General features: G+C 38.0%; 1 protein-coding gene across 1 annotated transcript in view; it reads left to right on the plus strand.

The window, feature by feature from the left end:
* fbl (pantothenate kinase 3 fbl) overlaps nucleotides 1–22,077 on the plus strand; it is a 46,976-nt gene that overhangs the window by 18,734 nt on the left and 6,165 nt on the right. Inside the window, exons 4-8 of the mRNA XM_073085057.1 lie at nucleotides 14,215–14,306; nucleotides 16,382–16,494; nucleotides 17,308–17,486; nucleotides 18,207–18,380; nucleotides 19,071–19,214. Of these exons, the coding sequence (XP_072941158.1) occupies nucleotides 14,215–14,306; nucleotides 16,382–16,494; nucleotides 17,308–17,486; nucleotides 18,207–18,380; nucleotides 19,071–19,214 (702 nt within the window). The remainder of the gene's footprint in view (nucleotides 1–14,214; nucleotides 14,307–16,381; nucleotides 16,495–17,307; nucleotides 17,487–18,206; nucleotides 18,381–19,070; nucleotides 19,215–22,077) is intronic.

Genomic DNA, 22,077 nt, shown 5'->3' on the forward strand with positions numbered 1-22,077 from the left:
ACTAGCAGTTTTACGCGGACGATATACATGTGCGTCAACGTCGTACGTACGCAGCGTTTACGCATGTTATAGGCGGACGTCGGAAAAACGCTCGTTTGTAGGAGTCCTTATTCATCAGAGCAGCATATGATTAATTTCACTTTGACAGGTGTCAATGAGAAATAATAAACTATAGTCTTATTCATAATTAGGTGTCCAAAATGTAAACAAAGGTGTTGACCTATCAAGAAAATACGTTAGAAATAGTAGTTTTTATTTTTGTCGATATTAAAGTAATACAACAATAATAAAATAATAATCTAAATAAATTAAGATCAATTCAAATTTTCTAATATTTATATTACCTCGATTTCGTTCCATACAGTAATAATAATAAAAAACAAGGTTTATGGTAGAAAATTAAAATGTGATAATGGTAACACAATCGGAACCCAAGACATTTCTTGTGCAGTCATTTTTAAGTTTCGTAGCTGATGTTATTCATTTTCGTGATTGTAATCAAACTCGAATGTACTATCGTTTTCATAGCGCGTTTGTTTAATTGTGAATAATTGTAAAGTTTTAGGTTTTTGGTGAGTTTGTTAAAGTTTTGGTTTCTTGTTAATTTTGACAGTGACATTTGTTTGTTTACATTTTGGACACCTAATTGCACGACTCATGATGCGAAGCATCAGAGAGTGCTTTACGATCGAAAAATTTTTTTCGCTTCATTTTGGCGGCTATTTTTATTATTATAGCCTTGATAGTTCACGGAATCAAGATATTTTGCATACTATTGTCGAGATAATTTAATGGAGATTAATTCCATACTTTTTAAAAATTGATTTACTGCAATAGAATTGGAAAAAAAACACCAAAATAGGTCAAAAAATTTTCCTGTCCGTCATGTGTGAAACCTGAAAACACTGTAACTTGTGAAAAAATCCATCATTTGAGTTAAAAAAAAATTTTAAAAATTCTAATAGACGATTGTAGGTCACTGAATGCGAATGATTAATTAATTCAGTGTCGTTTAATTGCAATTAATAAAAAACGAAAACTACAAGCCTGTATATCTATAGATATTATGTACATTTATTCCACCAGGGGCGCTTGTGCAGTACCTTCTTCCCTTGTTTTTTCTGTTCCATGCTTCTTCCTACTACAGCTGTTTTTTCGGCAATTAATTTTGAACGACTTAAGTTTTTTTTTTTTTATATATATTTCATAATTAAATGAGCATTATGAGTCGTGCACTTTTGGATTTTCCAAACTTTTATGAATCATATAGTCAACTCCCCTTCACATTTTTCTGTGTATAGATCCTACAATGTTAAGGTTAGGAGCGTAGGATATTTTCCATATATAACAAGCCATATGTCTTCCACCTTTTGCGTTTAAAAGACACTAGGATAGAAGTAAGTTTAAAGGTGGTAGAACCCTTTGTGGTTCGACTCCGGCGGCACCACCGCCACACCTATTTCTGTTATAACAGCAGTGTTAAGCGCTGCTGTGTTCTGGTTTGAAGGGTGTGGTAAGGATGACATACTTATCCAAGGCGTTCCAGCTTAGTCCAATGGGGTAGCGACGCATCTATGGCCGACCTCAGGTAGGACTAATCTTATCTGGGGTTGATTACAGATGTTCATACGGCAGTAGCCACTTACCATCAGGTGTGGAATTAGTTACACAATGCGAACACAAAAAAATTGAATATATTAATATAATAATACTGTATTATTATTTTGCAAAAACTATAATGATACTACTTATGTTAATTATAATTAGTATATATGACGTTAGTCGTAAGCTTATTATTGTTTCATTACCATTATTATATATAATTAGTGGAGTTTTAAATAGTTTAGATTAAGTTATTAACGTTTTACAAGTTATTTCATTTTGCTCTTAGTATGGATTGTTTGGAAACTTATCAGCAACCCATTACTGTCCCACTGCTGGGCACGGGTCTCCTCTCAGAATGAGAAGAATTAGGTCATAGTCCACCGCGCAGGCCAAGTGCGTAGTGGTAGACTTCACATACCTTTGAGATTGTTTTTTCTTTTTTTATAAATCTCTCAAGTATGCAGGTTTCCTCACGATGTTTTCCTTCACCGTTTAGCAAGTGATAATTTATTTCTAATACGCACATAACTTTGAAAATTCAGAGATTTGAACCTCGGACCCCTCGATCGAGAGGCCGAGTTTCTTAACCACTAGGCTATCACGGTTGGTTTGGAAACTATTTTTCACTAATTTTAGTTGTGATTGTGTACAAAGGCATTCGTATAATCTTATATATGTCGGAGAAGGACAGCTCTCATCGACATCCTTGATAGAATCTATGGGTTTTTGTGGGCGTTGTAATAGGGTAAATGCAGGCACAAATACAGTAATCACAGTATTTATTGTTCTTAACATTTATAACTTCGGATTTACATAATAACTATACTATACTACTACTATTACTTTACAAACAAAGGATTTGAGCAGCAGGTTCAAGGTAGTGACTATACGCTCCAAAGCACAACGAAATAATGATCCACCTCAATCACTCACATCAGTTCTTATCAATGTTTCCCCACCGTGCCGCCACATACCTCGACTCCACAAGAGACGTCTTAAAGTCTCTGCTCTGATTCTAATACGAAAGCTATACAATGACTGTTACTTATAATTTAAATCAATTAACCCTTTGATTGATCAAGTACCAATAACATTACTAAAATACTAAAGTAACAGTATAACTAAAGCTATATTAAATAACTCTGACTCTTCCTCCGACATATATAAAATTCTCGTGTCACAATGTTAGTTACCGTACTCCTCCGAAACGGCTTTAACGATTTTCACCAAATTTTATACGCATATTCAGTAGGTCTGAGAATCGGCTACTATCTATTTTTCATACCTAAGTGATAAGGGTTGTTTACCCTTAACATTTTTAGGGTTCCGTACCCAAAGGGTAAAAACGGAAACCTATTACTAAGACTTCGCTGTCTGTCCGTCTGTCCGTCTGTCACAGGGCTCTACCGCTTAAACCGTAATAGCTAGACACATGAAATTTTGACAGAGGAGACATAACGATCGCAGCTATAACATCAAATACTAAAAATAAAATAAAGTTGAATATTAAAGGGGGTCTCCATACAACAAACCGGATTTTTTGGCATTTTTCGATCTAACTGTTAAACTGTACTAGGAAGACGGTTGAAATTTTTATAATACGTTTACTACTATAACTGGTACTATAATGAATACAAATAAGAACCATAAAACATATTTTAATATACTTATTTTAATTTTATTATACTTTGATTACGTATAATCGTCGTCCCATTGTCACCGCAACGCCATCTGTTTGTGTGTTATATAACTAAGTATTGTTGAATATTTACGTATCATTCATCATCACCCCAACGCCATCTATTGTTGTTTCATATGACTAAGTATTGTTGAAAATCATAAAATGAATTAAAATAATGAACATTTGGTAGTACGGAAGCCTCCATGTGCGAGTTCGACTCGTACTTGGTGAATTATTTTTATTTATATAACAACACAACGTTTGCTGGGTCAGCTAGTTTTTATATATTATACCCGTCTGAAGAGGGTTATGTTTTTTAAGTATTTCTTTATAATATGTAGCAGACGAGCATACAGTCCACCTGATGGTAAGTGGCTACTGCCGCCCATGGACATTTGTAATCAACCCCAGATAGGATTAGTCTTACCTGAGGTCGGCCACAGATACGCTGCTACCCCTGAGGACTAAGGTGGTACGCCTCGGAAATGTATGTCTCCCTTACCACATCCTTCAAATAGGGACACAGCAGCGCTTAACACTGCTGTTATACCACCTTCAAACCTTTATGTCTCATTCCTTGTCACACTGCAGCCGAAAGGGCTTGGCGGATTATGACATATGAGGTGTCGTTGGATTCGTCTAAATTGTGAGAGACACATAATCGTAGTTCGAAGCAATCGGGTTTTTATAAAAACGGGTATCAAATGAAAGTATTTCCTCAGAAGAATACGATAAAGGAAATAATATGAATAATAATATTTTATAGTTAAGGTCTTTAATGTAAAGTTTAAATTTATTGTAAGGTTAATGGAAGGTTCTAATTATGTAAGACAATCGCAAGACCACGAAAACCGCGCATTAGAGTGTCGCTTTCTCTTTTACAAACAGACGTGACAGGAATCTAATATAAATCTTTATATATATATATATATATATATATTTCTTATGTGCGTATGTATGTCACTGAACTCCTCCTAAACGACTGGACTGATTTTGATTAAATTTGTTGTGTGTGTTCAAGGGGGCTTGAGAATGGTTTAGAATTTTAGATTCACAATTTAGTCCGTGGGAAAAGGTTTTTATGATTAATTTTTAATTCGTAAGTAGTTACAAAATCGGAATATAAATCATATTTTTTTAAATTAAATATGCTGAGAAGACGATCCAATATTTATATTTCATTTTATTTGACATTTATTTCATTTTTATTTCATGTTTAATGTTTATGCAATTTAATTTTCATGTATTGTTATTTTTTGTTTTATATTTATTTAAAATAATAAATATAATTTATTAATAAATACGATTATTAATAATACAATAATGCATTAAATTAGCCTTTTATGATTGTGGTAAGTAGTCAATAAATAAATACATTACATATCTATTTATATTTTGGATATTATAGTCCCCACCAAACAGCTAGTCCGCTCTGAAGTTGTTGCGAGCAGGTGTAGTCATACAATTTGCTATGGCGACGCGATTCATTTCAATATTCAGAGCGGACTAGCAGTTTTACGCGGACTATAGCAATTTTGCGAGGTTATCTAGCTTGGATTAGGGAAGCGATGTTACGTACGGTATTCGCATCAAACAATTTCTGCTGATAAAACATTATCGCGACCTAATATAGCTGATAGGGCGGATTAGGTTGGACTCTTATGTCATTATTACTATGAAAACTCGAATGTATGTTCTTATAACTCAAGTGTATTTTTACTGATTAGAAGATTAGAACACTCTGGTTCGACTCCGGCGATACCAACGCCACACCTATTTCTGTTATAACAGCAGTGTTAAGCGCTGCTGTGTTCTGGTTTGAAAGGTGGTAAGGGAGACATACTTTTCCGAGGTGTTCCAGCTTAGTCCTCAGGGGTAGCGGCCCATCTGTGGCCGACCTCAGGTAGGAATATCTAATCCTATCTGGGGTTGATTACAGATGTCCATGGGCGGCAGTAGCCACTTACCATCAGGTGGACTGCATGCTCGTCTGCTACTCTTATATTATAAAAAAAAAAAATCCTATCAAGGGTTGACTACAGATATCCATGGGCGGCAGTAGCCACTTACCATCAGGTGGACTGCAATCAATTTAATAAATCTAGATACTGTTTAAATGTTCCGTGTGTTATCAACTGAATAATGTCCAATCGTATTATCTTAGATAACAGTAACTCCTAGATTAAGATTGAAAAGCGTATTAATTACGCGGATATTACATCTGGATAGTTTTTTCGAAATATATCCATCTGGGAAGAAAGTTGTATTCGTTTTTGTTATAAAAATGGGTTATATACGCGAAAACCTTTGTAATGAATGTAAAATTGTGCCGATTGGGTCGTCAATCCATTACTGTCCCACTGGGCACGGGTCTCCTCTCAGAATGAGAAGGATTAGGCCATAGTCCACCGCGCTAGACAAGTGCGTATTGGTAGACTTCACATACCTTTGTGAACTTTTTTAAGAGCTCTAAGGTGTGTAGGTTTCACGATGTTTTTCTCGACCGTACAAGCAAGTGATATTTATTTCTGCACACATTATTTCGAAAAAATAGAACCGACTCCAAATAAGGTACCTTCTTTTTTGCTTACGAGGGGAAAACCGTCAAAAGGTTCCCTTTACCGTAGGAGCGACACGGGGTTATGTGGGTTTTTTACCACTTTAAACCCCCCAGGTGGCCGTCCTCGGCGCTGCGTAGAGGACTCCGGGATCTCCAAGGGACGCGACCGATGTCCTCTAAGCGCGTTGCCCCGTCGGGCTCCGCCCAGGTTAGCTTGAGCTCACCAAACCATGTAGTGTGTTCAACGGCATACGGCCACACATGCCGCCGTCTTTCCCGGGGTCGCTGGCCAGACGGTTCGAGCTCCCACTCTTACCGCCCACTCTCTACTCTCTACCCCGAAAACACCCTTTTAGTCGCCTATAAATAATGTTATCTAAAATACCCCTATTTACATCTCGCTCACACATAAAAAAAACAGAGCGAGAGGAGACTACAAAATCCGTCATTTAATATTACAATAATTATTGAAGCAAGTTACATCGAAAATCCATTAATTACCAACCATTTGAAATGGACTACGATTATTATCATTGTATTCATTCATGGAGGTCAGGAGTCACTGGTTCATTTGAATATACGTTAACTTTGTAAGGTTTTACTTACTCGTATATATTACTAGCTGACCCGGCAAACGTTGTGTTGCCATATAAAAAAAATGTTAAGGGTGAACAACCCTTATCACTTAGGGGTATGAAAAATAGATAGTAGCCGATTCTCAGACCTACTGAATATGCATTTAAAATTTGGTGAAAATCGGTAAAGCCGTTTCGGAGGAGTACGGTAACTAACATTGTGACACGAGAATTTTATATACATATGAGAATATGTATTTTGGGATAGCCCTAGTAAAATAAAATAGAGACAAATTTAAGGAATATATTTTCCACCTTATTTTACCTGACTGGCAAGATAGAGTTATGTTTTTATATATAGTAGTAGCAGACGAGCATGCAGTCATCTGATAGTAAGTGCCCACTGCCGCCCATGGACATCTGTAATCAACCCCAGATAGGATTAGATATTCCTACCTGAGGTTGGCCACAGATGCGCCGCTACCCCTGGGGACTAAGCTGGAACGCCTCGAAAAATTGTCTCTCAATCACACCCTTCGAACCAGAACATAGCAGCGATTAGCGTGTTGTTACTAGGCAGAAATAGGTGTGGCGGTGGTGCCGCTGGAGTCGAACCACAAAGGGTTCTGCCTTCAAATGCTTGTTTGTTACTTTTGCCTTCCGACGGCCCCGACGCACGGAGTAGCCGAAGACGAAGCCACCGACGGTAATCCATCCGGCTACCGAGCGCCCAACGTGCTACATTTTGTAGTTTATTTAATACATCTAATACTAATACTATCATTAAACTACCAGTCATAGATAAGTATAGATATCTCACCGCCTTGTAATTGAAGGAAGCCACAAATGGCTGCCAAACGAAAATGGCTGACTGTTTTCCCATTACGTCTCCTACTGTGTAATTTACGCGGCACAATGCTGATAAGTGCAGTTAAGTGGTGCAAAAACAACACGAAATCGAAGAGAGTGCGGAGAAATAAGGTTTCATTCGTGAATGCTCTAAAAACTACATTTTTTAAATATTTTTCAAACACGAAAATAGATGACAGTGACAATTTCAATTGTCAAAATTAGTTACATTTTCTTGTTAGGAGTGAGTAATCTTTACTAATCTATGCTACCAGTAGGTAACTTATTTTAATGTTTATTTATTTTGTCTTCATTATCATCATCAACCCATTACTGTCCCACTGCTGGGCACGGGTCTCCTCTCAGAATGAGAAGGATTAGGCAATAGTCCACCGCGCTGGACAAGTGCGTATTGGTAGACTTCACATACCTTTAATGCTATTCATTCATTTTATTATTCATTCTGCTATTCATTCAGTCTTCATTAGCTTTTTTATTAAATAAAGTAAATATTTTGCCCATAAGCGTCGTTCTATCTTAATTTATGAATTAACATACATCAAAAACATTATTTATTTACGCGAAAAGTAATAAAAAACTGGTTTTCGGACCTTGAATTCTTCGCAGCACAAGTTTGACCACATCTCCGAAATAATACACGCGAATGTAATTTAAAAATATACGGTTTTTATATAAATTAAGGATCAAAATTGCTTGTAGAGTTTCGAAAGGAGGTGCAAATAAAATATGTTGATAATGATAATGTGTGATATCTGGGTCATTGGTATAAGACCGTTGATGATTTTCGCGGGCGTTTTGATGATCGCCAATTTGTAAGATAAATTTGATTTACGAATAGTCCGCGCCAAACTGCTAGTCCGCTCTGAAGTTGCGAGCAGGTGTAGTCATACAATTTGCTATGGCGACGCGATTCATTTCTATGTTCAGAGCGGACTAGTTGTGCGCGATTATACAAATAATATTTAAAAGTATGTTTGCCTGATAAAAGCAGTCTTAAGTGCTGTGTTTTGGTTTGAAGGGTGTGGTAAGGGTGTCTTACTTTTCCGCGGCAGTCCAGTTTAGTCCTCAGGGGTTGCGGCGCATCTGTGGCCGATCTCAGGTATAAATCTAATCTTGGATTTATTACAGATGTCCATGGACACTTGCAACTTACCATCAGATGGATTTCATGCTCATTTACTTCGAGTACATTTGGTTATGCATAAGCATGCAATCCACCTGATAGTAAGTAGCAACTGCCGCAGATGGACATCTGTAATCAACCCCAGTTAAGATTAGTTTCCTACCTGATCGGCTACAGAAGCGCCGCTACCTGAGGACTACGCTGGAACGCCTCGGAAAAGTATGTCTCTCTTACCACACCCTTCAAACCAGAACACAACAGCGATCAACAGTGCTGTTATAGGCAGAAATAGGTGTGCTAATAAAATTATGGTAAAAAGGTGTGACGTTAGACTAATTCTGCGAGATTCGTCTAATATTTTCCTTGATTCATTCCCGAGCCGTTCCAGAGTTCTCGGGAAGTATACATCATGCGGATATTGCCATGACTAATACCCATTTTAGAGTCTATACTCATTTTTAGTTCTATGCGTCTTCTAGATTGTTCCTCTGTAAAGTAATTTTTTGACATGTTTTTTATATATTCACGTGGGATATTTGAATATACTCGATCCGCCCAGCCAGCGACTTCGGGAAGAACGAAGAGGTTTGAGCACTTCTTATACGAACTGTCGGAGGTGTAGGTTTCCTCACGATGTTTTCCTTCACCGTTACTGATAGCAAGTGATAATTAATTGCTTTAGCTGAAGGGTAATCTTATATATAAAATTCTCGTGTCACAATGTTAGTTACCGTAATCCAAAACGGCTTTACCGATTTTAACCAAAATTTATATTCATATTCAGTAGGTCTGAGAATCGGCTACTATCTATTTTTCATACCCCTAAGTGATAAGGGTTGTTCACCCTTAACATTTTTTTATTTATATAGCAACACAACGTTTGCCGGGTCAGCTAGTTTATACATTTAAAGTTACACATGTTTAACATATGCAAAACTATTACTTTTAAATTTCCTACACACGATTAATTTAATTATATTGAATTTGCAATTCGACCTTTATTTTCTGTAAAGTTAAACTATTTAAATTACACATTCTATTTTTCTCAAATACTTGTTTAAAGACTGTAAAGTTACCGATTTGGTGAGTTAAATAGATTATTTTCATTAGTGAATAAGTGTATGAAGATGCTAAAACCCGAGAGCTCTGTGGTTCGACCTCGGCGGCACCATCGCCACACCTGTACCCTTACCAGGAGTTTTTACGTTTCGAAAAATATTACTGTTTTGGTATTTGTTTACGTATTTGCCTATACAAATTCCATCAGCGCCCCTAGCGGATTGTGTCAGAACTAGGAAATCGTATGGGCCAATACGTAAACAAATACCAAAACAGTCAAATTTGTCGAAGCGTAAAATCTCCTGGTAAGGGTATTGTTTCTGTTATAACAGCAGTATAGCGCTGCTGTTCTGGTTTAAAGGGTGTGGTAAGGGAGACATACTTATCCGGGGCGATCCAGCTTAGTCTTTAGGGCTAGGCGCATTTGTGACCGACTTCAATAGCGGTCACATATTACTGTGTATTAACACACTGTATATAATCAAATCTCTGTCTATTATGGAAGATAGAGCCTTGTGACAGACAAACAACGGGAGCTTAATATAGACCGCGTAAAACTGCTAGTCCGCTCTGAATATAGACATGAATCGCGTCGCCATAGTAAATTGTGTGACTATACCTGCTCGCAACAACTTCAGAGCGGACTAGCAGTTTGGCGCGGACTATAATAGGGTACCGTTTTAACGCTTTGGGTATAGAACCTATAAGAATTACTAAGCTATAACGAGTTTCTTAACCATTAGGCTACCACTGCTTATATATAATACTAGCTGACCCGGCAAACTTTGTACCGCCTCAAAATCTATTTATCAAATATATTTCATATAAAATATAGCCTATGTTACTCGTGGATAATGTAGCTTTCGAATGGTGAAAGAATTTTTAAAATCAGTCCAGTAGTTTTTGAGCCTATTCATTACAATCAGAGTTTTCCTCTTTATAATATTAGTATAGATACAATATGTATATAAGAAGTAATAACCTAATAGTTAAGAAACTCGCCCTCTCGAACGAGGAATCCGAGGTTCGAATCCCAGGCACGCACCAATGATTTTTCAAAGTTATGTGTGTATTAGAAATTAATTGCTTAAAACGGTGAAGGAAAACATCGTGGGGAAACCTGCATACCTAAGATTTATATAAAAAAGATCTCAAAGGTATGTGAAGTCTACCAACACGCACTTGGCCAGCGTGGACTATGGCCTAATTCTTCTCATTCTGAGAGGAGACCCGTGCCCAGCAGTGGGACAGTAATGCGTTGATGACGAAGCTATAACGTCATTAAGTTATTCCACTAATCTATCACGCCCCTAGGTTATCGCGTTTCGTCTAATTAATGTAATCTCTTCTCACGTTATTGGGCCTGTGAGGGCTGATGTCAAAGGGTGACGTGTGTTAGGTCTTCTGGTCATCTGATAGTGCTAAAATTAGAACTGGTTCTAGTTTGTTCTATACTAGGAAGTTAGATTAATAACTAGACAAAATAAATTAAAATTACTACCATAGTTACTAATACTAATATGTATAGTTAAATAAATAATTAAAGTTCAAAAAACTAAAAAACACGCTTTTATGGTAAAATCAACTAAAAAGTAGAAAGTAATTTTCAATCTAAGAATCAATTAAGGAACAGTAAATAGTATAACTGTGGAAAAGGCGTGGGGTGCTCCATTTAGCAGGTTCGAAAAGCGCCCCACACTTTTCCACAATTATACTATTTACTGTTCCTTAATCGATTCTTTGATTGAAAATTATTTTCCACTGTTTAGTTGATTTTATCATAAAAGCGTGTTTTTTAGTTTTTTAACTTTAATTATTTATTAATTTTTAGTATTTGTTGTTAAAGCGACCACCATTATGCATCGTTTGTAAAAAAATCAAGTGTCTATCTATTACGATTTAAGAGATAAAGCCCAATGATACACGAACAGACCGTAGAGGGTTTCGTTTTAACCTTTGAGTACGGAATCCTAAAAATCATTCTACAAGAGCGCATTATAGATATGTTTCAGAACATTTGAGTTATAGGGAAATAACATTATTATTTTCTAAACTATAACACGCTATACCCGTTACGCCTATAGAAACTAAAAAGCAATAATTATTTGCAATCTAAACTTGCGATGAACTTTGCTGAAGGTGCTTGAAAAATCTCGCCTCGAAAATCGTTAATCCTGAGGATGTTGATAAGGACAATGGTACAAAATATTAAAATCGTGTATTGTCATTGGTTTTTGATAATTCTTTAAAATTTTGAATTAAACTGAACGTTCAAAGTGGATAGAAACCGGGCTCAAAGATTCCGTTACTGTTACGTACATACATACATACAAACGTAGAACCCAAGCTAATAAAAGCGTGTTAAAAAAGGCACAAACTTTTATCTTTTATACCACTATTATTTTGATATATAACAATAGCGATAGGGTTCCGTTTTTACCCTTTGAGGTACGGAACCCTAAAAATCTTAACTGGTAATTATTCGCTGCGTAAAACCAAGTGGGTATTCGATTAATTAACACATAAAAATTTAGAAACATGTTTCAGTGCGTACATATAACGTGCTTTATTACTGATAACAGTTTTTTAATACACGATAAGGTATAAATTTGCATACGTGTGATTTCTTCCGGAAAGGTCCAAGGTTCGAACTGACATTGAAGTATTTTACAATTGTTACATATATAGATACAACCCAAGCTACTAAAAGCGTGTTAAAAAGCACATTATTTTAAAGTTGCGTGCCTGGGACATAGATTAGTAAAGATACTGCCGCCTTGACATTGAATGAAGCCACAAACGGTTTATTTTAGTAAGTTCTTTTTTTGAATTCTTGACAAATAAAAAATTTTTTAGAGAAAATTTACGAATAATAACTAATACTGCGTAATTTACGTAATAAATAAATAATTATTTCAAATATTTTAGGGACATTTTAGCACGGAGACGTGGCAAAACTTTTTTACGCAACTATATCAATTCTCAAAACTGGGTACATTTTCGTGTTAGAAGTGAGTAATCTTTACTAATCTATGGTCTGGGACTTGAACTTTGTTTTCGAGGGGAAAACCTTCAAAAGGTACCCGACGACGTGGGAGCGACGCCGGGTTATGTGGGATTTTTATTGCACTAAAACCTCCTCGGTGGCCGTCCTCGACGCTTGGTGGAGAACTCCGGGATCTCCGATGGAACACAACCGGAGTCCTCCGAGCGCGGGGCATCGGACTCTTCCTTGGGGAAGCAGTTTACGCTCCTATACACCTAGTGTTTTCAACGGTATGCGGCCACACACACACTGTCGTCCTTCCCGGGGTTACTTGCTGGACGGTTCGAGTTCCCACTCTTGCCGTACGCAACCCCGGAAGCCCCCTTTTAGTCGCCTCATACGACAGGCAGGAGATACCGTAGCCCTATTCTAGTCCCGACACTACAGGGACGTCCCAACCTAGGACTCCGCGGTTGATAGGCCGAGTTTCGACCATTAGGCTATCACTGCTTATGATGATAAATAATAAATTAGTAAATTTTATTTCCCATAAAACAATAAACTTAATTTTTTACTACTAATTGAATAACTAATTTGTTTTTGTTATTAATTATCATATTTTATATTAAGTTTTTGTTTAGTTACAATAAAAATATATAAAAAAAGTTTAAGCTAAAACACGTCATCTGATCGACGTTCCGGGTTCGATTTCCGGCCAAGAACGTAATGTTATTATTTTTTATAATATAAAACTAACAGTACACTTGTTGGTAAGTGGCTACTGCCGCCCATGAACATCTGTAATCAACTGTAAGATTGTAAGATTTCATTCCTGTGGTCGGCGACAGATGCGCCGCTACCTCTAGGACTAGGTTGGAACGCCTCTGTCCCTGTAGTTCCGGGACTAGAATAGGGCTACGGTATCCCCTGCCTGTCGTAAGAGGCGACTAAAAGGGGGCTTCCGGGGTTGCGGGCGGCAAGAGAGGAAGCTCGAACCGCCCGGCTAGCGACCCCGGGAAGGACGGCTTAAACGCTACTATGTTTTGGTTTGAAGGGTGTGATAAGGGAGATATGCTTTTCCGAGGCGTTCCTGCTTAGTCCTCAGGAGTAGCGGCGCATCTGTGGCTGACCTCAAGTAGGAATATCTAATCCTATCTGGGGTTGATTACAGCTGTCCATGGGCGGTAATAACCACTTACCATCAGGTGAACTGTAGCTTGTCTGCTACTTCTATATTATAAACTAGTTTTTGCCCGCGGCTTCCCCCGCGTTTAAAAGAAAATAATATGACATACTAACATACGTAAAACTGAAAATTCGTACCTTCATTGGAATGACAGTGGCGCCATCTGGCGAAAATTGATCGTACCAACTCTGAAACCTTCCTAGGCTCATGGACAACAACTTTGCTAGAGGTCGTCACTTGATCAAATGCATAGTTTACGATTCAATCCCTACTAATATCGATTAAAATAATCGATTTTTTTGGTCCAGAAGATCGATTCTCCGATTAATCGATCTTAGATCGTCATCCCTAGTTCCCGTGGGATTTCCGGGATAAACTATCCTATGTCCTTGCTCGGGTCTCAGACTATCTTTGTACAAAATATCATTAAAATTGGTTCAGTGGTTTAGGCGTGAAGAAGAGACAACCAGACAGACCGACAGAGTTACTTTCAGATTTATAATATTAGTAACGATAAATAAAACACGCCTAACGGTAGTGAAACTAACCCGGCACGCTCATCGTTCCAGATGCGCCTGCACCGTTGTGAGGGGTGCCTCGCGGCGTGCGGGCCGCTGCGCCGCGCCGCGCCGCTGCCTTCCCCCACCAGGATTATAGAAAAGTAAGCTTAGAACGTCCTAAGAGAATGTGCTTTATTTTTTTTATAATATAGGAGTAGCAGACGAGCATGCCGTCCACCTGATGGTAAGTGGCTACTGCCGCCCGTGGACATTTGTAGTCAACCCCAGATAGGATTAGATATTCCTACCTGAGGTCCGCCACAGATGCGCCGCTACTCCTGAGGACTAAGCTGGAACGCGTCGGAAAAGTCTGTCTCCCTTAGCACACCCTTCAAAACGGAACACAGCAGCGCCTAACACTGCCGTTATTAGGTGGAAATAGGTGTGGCGGTGGTGCCGCCGGAGTCGAACCACAAAGTGTTCTACCACCTACGAGGGTACGTTTTTAAGTTCGCGGAATGAGGGACAAGGAGCGAAAATAAAATGTCAAAATTATTTTTCTTTTTCTACATATTCTCCTGCAAGACGAATGCATTTTTCAGATCTTTGTATTAACTTATTTAAACCCTCATAAAAAAATGTTTTGTCCTTGTCGGAAAAATACGAGGAAATTGCGTCCTTTACTTCTTCGTCTGTAGAAAATTTCTTTCCACGAAGCTCTTTTTTCATTTTTGTAAAGAGATAATAATCGCTGGGAGCCAGGTCTGGACTATAGGGTGGGTGATTTAAAATATCAAAGCCCACCTTATGCAGGGCAGCCAGTGTAATACGGCTCTTGTGTACGGGCGCATTGTCGTGCAACAGCAGGACACCTCTAGATAATTTTCCTCGTCTTTTTTCTTTGATGGCTTCTTTTAACCGCTCCAAGATTGTTGCGTAATATTCTCCGGTTATAGAGACACCTTTATCTTTGTAATCTATTAACAAAATTCCTTCTGCATCCCAAAAGACTGTCGCCATGAGTTTGCCGGCCGATTGTGACACCTTAAACTTTTTAGGAGGTGCTGTACCCTTTTTATGCCACTGCATGGAGTCTTGTTTAGACTCAGGTTCATAACGGTGAACCCAAGTTTCATCTCCAGTAACAATTCGATTCAGTACAATATCCTTATCTTCTCCACAGAGGTTCAAAAACGCACGGGAACATTCAACGCGCTGTTGTTTCTGAGGCGGCGTGAGCATTCTCGGCACCCACCGCGCGCTGACCTTAGTCATGCCAAGATGGTCATGCAGAATTTTAAAAATGGTTGTATCCGATACTCCAACCATTTCTGCAAGCTGTTTCTTCTTTAGCCGAGCATCTTCCAGTACTAATTTTTCGACTTCCGCTATCGTTTCCGGAATGGTCACCTCAACAGACCGTCCTGGTCGTGGGTCGTCTTCAAGTGAATCCCTGCCTTGCTTAAAAAGGTTGTTCCACTTGTAAACCATCGTTTTTCCAGGGCAAGAGTCCCCGTAAACCGATGACATCTCTTCCATTATGATTTGCACAGACTTTCCTTGCTTGGTAAGGAACTTTATAACGGCGCGATGCTCGATTTTCTCCATACTTCCAATTTTCTTCCGGATTGAGTTGTTTAATTGTCGATAGTTTTAAAACTAATGATGCAATTGTGATAAAACTTTATATTTATACTATTTATGAGTCACTTAACACGTACCGCCCTTAACGAGCCCGCTATCCCCCCTCCAACCCTGCCATTCCGCGGACTTAAAAACGCACCCTCGTATATTTATAACCTAACCTAACGATAAAGCAGGCGGGCTACCTGGTGGAAAGCAGTCACCGTTGCCTATGGACATTTGCAACACCAGAGGATTCGCCAATGCGTTGCCGGCTTTGGAGGAGCACTCTTTTTGTACCCCTCTTGAAGAGCCTAATATACTACTAGTAATTACTTATGAATAATTGATTAGTGCTCAAAAATGTCCGAATAGAAAGTGCTACAAAATAGAAAAGTGTATCAATGAAGCCTCTATCTATCGGTGTTTGGCCGGGCAACGGAGCAAACGTCCACAATCTATTTTTATGTCAAAATTAAAATGATAACGTCAATTACGGAAGTAAACTTCAAAAATATGTTTGTTATTTTTTTGCCAAAATGACCTGATTAATTTCTTATCGTTGTAATATCACCACCATTGATTTTATAATCGCGTCTCTTTCTCTCTTCAGGGCATTCCAGTGGAAGCGAGCGAGACGCTCGCCGTACAAGGTACCGCTGAAGAGCAAACTGAACGCCATGGCGGAATCAGCGCCACCCACACCACCAGATAACAATGCGCCCCGTAAGTAACTTTGAGGTATTTTTTTATAATATAGAAGTAGCAGACGAGCTTGCAGTCGAGTCGATAAGTGGCTACTGCCGCCCGTGGACATCTGTAATCAAGCCCAGATAGGATTAGATATTCCTACCTGATGTCGGCCACAGATGCACCGCTACCCCTGAAGACTAAGCTGGAATGATTTGGAAAAGTATGTTTACCTTACTACACCTTGCAAACCAGAACACAACACTGCTGAAGTTAGGCAGACATAGGTGTGGCGGTGGTGCCGCCGGAGTCGAACCACAAAGGGTTTTACCACCTTCAACCAGATGTGTTGCTATTTCTGTGAATTAAGTTGAAACACCTCGTTTAAGTATTCTCCCTTACCACACCCTTCAAAACAGAACACAGCAGCGCTTGACACTGCTGCTATTAGAGAGAAATAGAGTTGGCGATGTTGCCCTCCGAGGGTTCTTCAATTGTTCGTCATCAACCCATTACTGTCCCACTGCCGGACACGGGTCTCCTCTCAGAATGAGAAGGATTAGGTCATAGTCCACCGCGCTGGACAAGTGAGTATTGGTAGACTTCACACTTGAGTTTTTTTTTTTTAATATAAATCTCTCAGGTATGCAGGTTTCCCCACGATGTTTTCCTTCACAGTTTAGCAAGTGATAATTAAATTTTAATACGCTTACATAGCTTTGAAAAATCAGAGGTGCGCCTGAGATTTGAACTTCGGACCCCTCATTCGAGAGGCCGAGTTTCTTAATAAGGCTATCACTGCTTGCTTCAATTCTTAGTTCCATAACATAAAACTTATATCCTCCCCAGCGATGCCCTGGTTCGGCATGGACATAGGCGGTACCCTCACGAAGTTGGTCTACTTCGAACCCCGCGAGACCAACCGCCGCGAGCTGGACAAGGAGACGGAGGTGCTGAAGAACATCCGCAGATACCTCACCAGGAACTCCGCGTACGGGAAGACCGGCAGGCGGGATGTGCATTTACAGGTCAGTAGAATGGTCTATTACGTGTGTGAGTTGTTGGTCTACTCGTTTTAGGGAGAAGACTGAGATGTGCTGCTGTTTTCTGGTATGAAGACTAAAACTAAACGTATGGTCTACTAGATTAAGGATGTGGTATTTTTGTAGAGTGGACTAGTTCATCTCGTGATTTTAAAAGATGAGACTTTTTATGTTTATTAGCTGTGTTTAGATGTTTAGATTGACAGTAAAGAAAGAAAGATTACGACTTTATCAGATATTAAATATTCAGTATTTCATCATCGGTAGTTCGAAATTTCGATTGTTGGAATATTAATCGATTTTCAAATCAAATCAAATCAAATCATTTATTTTGCTAAATATAGGTAAATACAGTTGTTATATCCTCAAAATTATCATCTATATTCCACCTCTTAGAGGTATGCAAAATTTTAATTAATACTTAATTGTCTAGGGTCAAGTCTTATTCAAATTAAATTTTAAACATTTTGGTTTTTTTCAAATGGTTCGAGGCCATAAACTCTAGCCCTAAACTGCCAAATGATACGAGTAATAAATTGTTTTTTAGACACATTTTAACTGAAATAAAATGTGTAATACGATTTATAAATTGTACTAATTTTTCTTGTTTTTTTTTGGTAATTATTGTTATTATGATATTATATGAACTATTTGACTTTCTAATAATAATAGCGTGTTATTGTTATAATGTTATTTCTCATCCAGATGGACAACGCGACGATCCGCGGCCGGCGCGGCACGCTGCACTTCATCCGGTTCCCGACGAGCGAGGTGGGCGCGTTCCTGCAGCTGGCGCGCTCCAAGGGCATGGCGGCGCTCGTCAACACCATATACGCGACCGGCGGCGGCGCATTCAAATTCGAGGAGGACTTCATCAAGGTGAGTCAAATAATGTTGCCAAGAAACATGTGTCAACATATGATGTTGCTTGGCAACACAATCGTCAAACGAAGTGTCAGCAGTCTAGTGCTCATTTCAGGAGAAAATGTTTCTAAGCAACATTGGCAACATATGATGTTGCTTAGCAACACGCGTGGTGTAGTGTCAACCGAGTGTTTAAGGATAAATTTAGTTTCAGTAGCTCTGTGAATAATTTTGTAGAAAAGGTTTTCAAGCAACATTTGTCAATATATGATGTTGCTTGGCAACTAAGTCTTCAAACGAAGTGTCTGTAATTATTAGTTCAATTCGGGAAAAATGTTGCTAAGAAACATGTGTCAATATATGATGTTTCCCAGCAACATAAGCGTGATTTAATGTCGAACATGCGTCTAGAACTAAATTCTGAGAAATGTTGCCGAGAAACATGTGTCAACATATGATGTTGCTTAGCAATATGAGTGTGATTTGGTGTTACATGAACATATCTAGGTGTAAATTTAGAAAAACGTTGCCAAGCAACATGTGTCAATATATGATGTTGCCTAACATCATAAGCGTGATTTAGTGCCAAATGTGCATCTAGGTTTAAATTCCGGGAAAATGTTGCCAAGAAACATGCATCAACATATGACGTTGCTTCCCAACGTAACATACCTAGCATACCTAAATGTAACATTTCTTCCACAGGAGGTGAACATGAGGCTCTCAAAGCTGGACGAGTTGGACGCTCTGATAGCAGGTGTTCTCTTCGTGGACTCCATCAACCCTCAGGAGTGCTACTACTGGGCCCCGCCGCTAGAGCATCCCGTGCATCAGAAGTCTAGCGACACTGTGAGTAGTGTCACGAGTAAAAAAAAAAAAATTTTTTACCTATTACGTAATTTCATTAAATGGCTGCTATAATAATGAATAATAAAAAAAAATCGGTAGTACGGAACTCACCGTTTGCGATACATACCCCTTAAAACTATAGTCTGATTTATAATTAGTTGTCCAAGATGTAAACAAAGAAATGTCAAAATACGATTACAGGTATTTTAAACATTAACAAATTAATAGGAATCGAAAATTTTAACAAACCTTACAAATACAGAAACTTTAACGACTACACACAATTTAACAAACGCGATAAGAAAACGAGAAAACATTCGAGTTCGACCGCGATCGTGATCCTTACTAATATTATAAATCCGAAAGTAACGCTGTCTGTCTGTCTGGTTGTCTCTTCTTCACGCTTAAACCACTAAACCGATTCTAATGAAATTTTGTACGGAAATAGTCTGAGACCCGAGAAAGGACATAGGGTAGTTTTTATCCCAGAAATTCCACGGGAACTAGGTATGGCGATCTAAGATCGATTAATCGGAGAATCGATCTTTTGGACCAAAAAGTCGATTATTTTAATCGATATTAGTAAGGATAGAATCGTAAACTATGCATTTGATCAAGTGATGATCTTTAGCAAAGTTGTTGTTGTCCATGAGCCCACGAAGGTTTCAGAGTTGGTAAGACCAATTTTCGCCAGATGGCGCCACTGTCATTCCAATGATGGTACGAATTTTCAGTTTTATGTATGTTAGTATGTCATATTATTTTCTTTTAAACGCGGGCGAAGCCGCGGGCAAAAACTAGTTATGAATAATTCAGCTACGAAACTTAAAAATAGCGGCGCAAAAAATGTTTTGGATACCAATTGTGTTACCATTATCATATTTTAATTTTCTTACATAAACCTTGGTTTTTATTATTATTACTGTATGGAACGAAATTGAGTTAATATAAATATTGGAAAATGTAAATTGATCTGAACAGCACTGGTAGCCTAGTTGTTAAGAAACTCGGCTTCTCGATCGAGGGGTCCGAGGTTCAAATCCCAGGCACGCACCTCTGATTTCCAAAAATTATGTGCGTATTAGAAATTAATTATCACTTGCTTAAACGGTGAAGGAAAAAAACATCGTGAGGAAACCTGCATACCTGAGAGATTTATAAAAAAATAATCTCAAATAGTATGAGAAGTCTACCAATACGCACTTGTCCAGCGCGGTGGACTATGGCCTAATCCTTCTCATTCTGAGAGGAGACCCGTGCCCAGCAGTGGGACAGTAATGGATTGATGATGATGATGATCTGAATTTATCATAGACTTAGATTTTTTTTCGCTACGCTAAAGACCAACAAAGCATGAGAAAGACATATGTCAATCTATATAGACAATCTACTAGAGAGAAAGAGATGCCAAGAAAAATCATGGCATGTCAATTTCTTCGAAAGCGGCCTTAAGCTCCCCCGACTACGGTGCGTTTTAATATTGTACCAAAATAAATACTACTATTAATATATTGCTGAATTTCTGTTACAATGGTGTTTTGCTCTATTGTCAAGTGTACCGTTACAAGGAAAAATAACCCACGGAAGTATACGATTCACAGGTAAATACGATTTTTCTATCCCAGGGTTTTGAGCAATATTTGGTCGTATTTGATATTAATTGGTTTCATGCATAGTTACAATTTTATATTCATTTATCTTGTTATAAATACATATAATTCATAGTTAGATGTAAAATTATTAAAATAAATACGATAAGTAAAATATTTATTTTGAAGACCCGCGTGGCGGAGCGGCCACCATACCGGTCTGACGCGCAAAGGGTCCCGGGTTCGATCCCCGGCCAGACAGGTAACTAAATGATGAATTTAGATTTCTGTTTCTGGGTCTGGGTGTTTGTGTATTTGTCTATGTGTGTCCATGGCACCCACGACACAGCGAATCCTAGTGTGGCGCTGTGAGTGTAGAAAGCGTTTATTATTTATTTACGCTAGGGCCTGACAAAATGGTGACGTCATATTATATTATATCGATAATTTGACTATACTAATATTATAAAGAGGAAAACTTTGTTTGTTTGTTTGGTTGTAATGAATAGGCTCAAAAACTACTGGACCGATTTTAAAAATTGTTTCTCACCATTCGAAAGCTACATTATCCACGAGTAATATAGGCTATATTTGATATGAAATATATTTCATAAATAGATTTTGAGGTGGTACAAAGTTTGCCGGGTCAGCTATAATATAATATAATAATAAAGATCATTTCATGCATCACAAAAATAGAACAAACGTAAAACAAAAATAGTATAAAAGTAAACTTTGTTGACGTATTGGAACGGAATTTACATATTCTGAATTTTTACATTACAATAACTCGAATAATATTTGTATCACATACATTTTTTCAAGGATACCACGTCGATCAAGTGAGGTACGTGAAAAGTGGATAAGAATAATAAATCGGCCATAATGGACACGGACTTGGTAATATGTAACAAACATTTTGAGGAAAAGTGTTTTATACCAAGAAGTTGTCGTATTAATTTATATTTCATAATACTTGTTTCATAATATTAATAAATAATCATCTATAATATATATATATATAATATATATAAATATATATATATATATATATATATATATATATATATATATATTTATTTCTTATGTGCGTGTGTATGTCACTGAACTCCTCCTAAACGACTGGACTGATTTTGATGAAATTTGTTGTGTGTGTTCAAGGGGACTAGAGAATGGTTTAGATTCACAATTTAGTCCGTGGGACTAAATTGTTTTTTTTTTTATTATTTTTTAATTCGTAAGTAGTTGTTGATTTTGGAATGTTTCGCATTGGA

This window comes from Epargyreus clarus, unplaced genomic scaffold, assembly GCF_041222505.1.
Source record: "Epargyreus clarus isolate Ecla_fem2 unplaced genomic scaffold, WU_Ecla_fem_2.2 ptg000022l, whole genome shotgun sequence".
Taxonomy (NCBI): domain Eukaryota; kingdom Metazoa; phylum Arthropoda; class Insecta; order Lepidoptera; family Hesperiidae; genus Epargyreus; species Epargyreus clarus.